Genomic DNA, 2,500 nt, shown 5'->3' on the forward strand with positions numbered 1-2,500 from the left:
GCCCGTCCTGTCTGCCGCGTCGGCCCCCTCGCTGCCGACGCCCAAGCCGCTCTACATGAACGTGCCCCTGCCCGCCGCCAGCCGCATGTCCCCGCAGAAGGAGAGACTGAACGCCTCCGCGTGCGGCAGCAACAGCGCGCCCTCCACCCCGAGGGGCGGGGGCGGGGCGCCCCACCGCCTCCACCACAGCTACATCGAGATCTGGACGGGGTCGAGCGAGGAGAGGGACTCGCTCAGTGACAGCGAGTGCGAGGAACTGAGGCGCTCGTTCCAGGAGCCGCAGACGCCCTCCTCGCACCGCCCTTCCCCCGGCTACGTGGAGATGAGCTCGCCGTACATCAAGAGCCCCCAGGTCCCCAGCCCCTTCAACGGCTCCGTCCTGGCCGACCTCGCCAACAAGCTGGCCACGTACGCCGGCCACCAGCCGCGGAATATCTTCTGCCCCTTCTGCCCGCGGTACTTCGGCTACGAGAAGAGTCTGGGCAGCCACATCCACAAGGTCCATCGCGAGGAACTCAACACCATGGTGGAGAGTCGCCCCGGCCAGGTGCAGCTGCAGTTCTGCCCCATATGCCAAGCGCGGTTCTTCAACAACTCGGTCCTGCCAAAGCATCTGATCGACTTCCACAGAGCGTCGGTCATTGAGATTTTGGAGAAGAACAACTGCATAATGTCCGACACAGCCGGCATTCAGTGTCCTTTCTGCACCAAGAAGGTTCCACATGGCAAAACGGGCGAACAGGTGCTGCTGTACCACATGCAGCAGCTGCACCTCTCCGACTTCGAGGGCATGGTCAATGCCAAGTTCAAGCCTCTTACCAGCGGGGCGTCAGCAGAGTCCCTTCGCAGTCTGTCGTCAGGGGACTTGTCTCAACTCGTCTCGTTTCGCCCGGGCGTGACCTCCACCCCCGGGCTGAGTAACAAGATGGGCACGATGTCGCTGGCCACGGGGGCGTCTGGCAGAAATATGGAGGCCTTGGATCTGGACGCCACGTGGTCGTCCCACCGTGGCAAGTTCAGGTCCCCGATGCCGCCGCCACCACCGCGACCCCAGGGAACAGGAGCAAAGGAGCTAACTCAGCCAGCACCAGCGCAAGCAAATGTAAAGGAAAATCAAAAGCATTTGCCCGTTTCAACAAGCAAAGGTATTCTGCGACACCAGAGTGGATTGAGTCGAAAGCCCAGTGTAAAGCGTGAGTTGCGGTTCAGTGTCCCCCCGGTCACCAGTGAAGAGGTCTTTATACCCGAGTCACCAGAACAGAGCACCCCGGAGCGCCTCGCGAACGAACAGCAGCAGCAACAGAATTACCAGAACCACCACCAGCTTCAACAGATGCAGCAGATGCAAGGCCAAGAGGTGTGTGAGGACGGTTCGAGGAGGACTATCCCCATCCGCGTCGACAGCCTCTCCGCGGCGGACTTCATGGACCTCAACGAGAAAGCTGGAGGGCAGAGGAAGAGGAGGCGTTTGGGCCTAGGCCTACGCTCAAGAAAGGCTTTCAAGAAGAGAGACAAGGAGAACATTGGAGAACGGGAGCTTAGCAGCTTTGTCTCAGGGGCAAGCAAGATCGTTGACGGAGCCAAGAAGCTGATCACGGACGGACATCAGGCTGGCCCGGGCGAGGTCGTCCCAACTGCTGCCACAAGGACTTACCGTCGGCCGAGGCCTGTAGCTGTGCCGCGGGTGCCTGACCTCCCCCCTCCTTCGGGCACGCACACATGCCCAGGGAACACCGAGATGATGCAGCAGGAGGAGAACCACCCAGCTGTGTTGGACAAAGAGGAAGACCACGGATCCGACGTGTCCCCCTTCACGCACCTCAAGTTGTACTCCCCGCTGCGCATGTTCCGCTGCAACACGTGCCGGGTCAAATTCTGCGATAACGAGTCCCTGAGCGGTCACATCGGGTCAAGACACCGTGGTTTGCTCTACCTTCTGAGACCACAGTACGGGTGCGGTGTGTGTTCTGCGCGATTCTACGAAAACAAGTATCTGGTGAAGCATTGTCTTCAGCATCATACATCGTTGCTTGAGATTCGTAGCCCCCGCAAACACAAAATAGCCATTTATAGATTTACTCACGCATAGAAAAGTCCTCACATGTTCACATGTGGGAGACGGAATACCCAAGTGTCTGTGTAAAATCTTGTCATAATTGAATATATGTATATAGCTATTTTACATATTGAATATATTCAGATGGCTAAGTCAGCACGCATTAGATGCATCTGTAACATAATGTAATATTGTAGAAGATTTTATTGTATAATACGTTTCTTAGCAATACCGACTTCTTGCTTCTGTATAGTATGAGTCATCATGATGGACAAATGATGCAGTATTTTTAATGTACATTGAATCTATTTATCGGACTTTCTGCTGTATGCAAGAGAAGCACCAGCGAAACATTGCATACATGTTTTGCGTTTTGCCGTGTTTGAACATTGTTGTTTTTTGGACACGTCATAATGAATGTTTATTGTTGTGTACAGATTATCT

At 55.6% G+C, this 2,500-nt stretch overlaps 1 protein-coding gene across 1 annotated transcript in view; it reads left to right on the forward strand.

Moving 5' to 3' along the window:
- The window catches only part of LOC113817324 (uncharacterized), a 52,461-nt gene that overhangs the window by 49,877 nt on the left and 84 nt on the right, over positions 1–2,500 (forward strand). Inside the window, exon 2 of the mRNA XM_027369351.2 lies at positions 1–2,500. This exon is cut by the window's left edge and continues 692 nt beyond it; it is cut by the window's right edge and continues 84 nt beyond it. Coding sequence (XP_027225152.2) covers positions 1–2,089 — 2,089 coding nt within the window. The 3' untranslated portion in view covers positions 2,090–2,500.

The sequence above is a fragment of the Penaeus vannamei genome, chromosome 20, assembly GCF_042767895.1.
Source record: "Penaeus vannamei isolate JL-2024 chromosome 20, ASM4276789v1, whole genome shotgun sequence".
Classification (NCBI taxonomy): domain Eukaryota; kingdom Metazoa; phylum Arthropoda; class Malacostraca; order Decapoda; family Penaeidae; genus Penaeus; species Penaeus vannamei.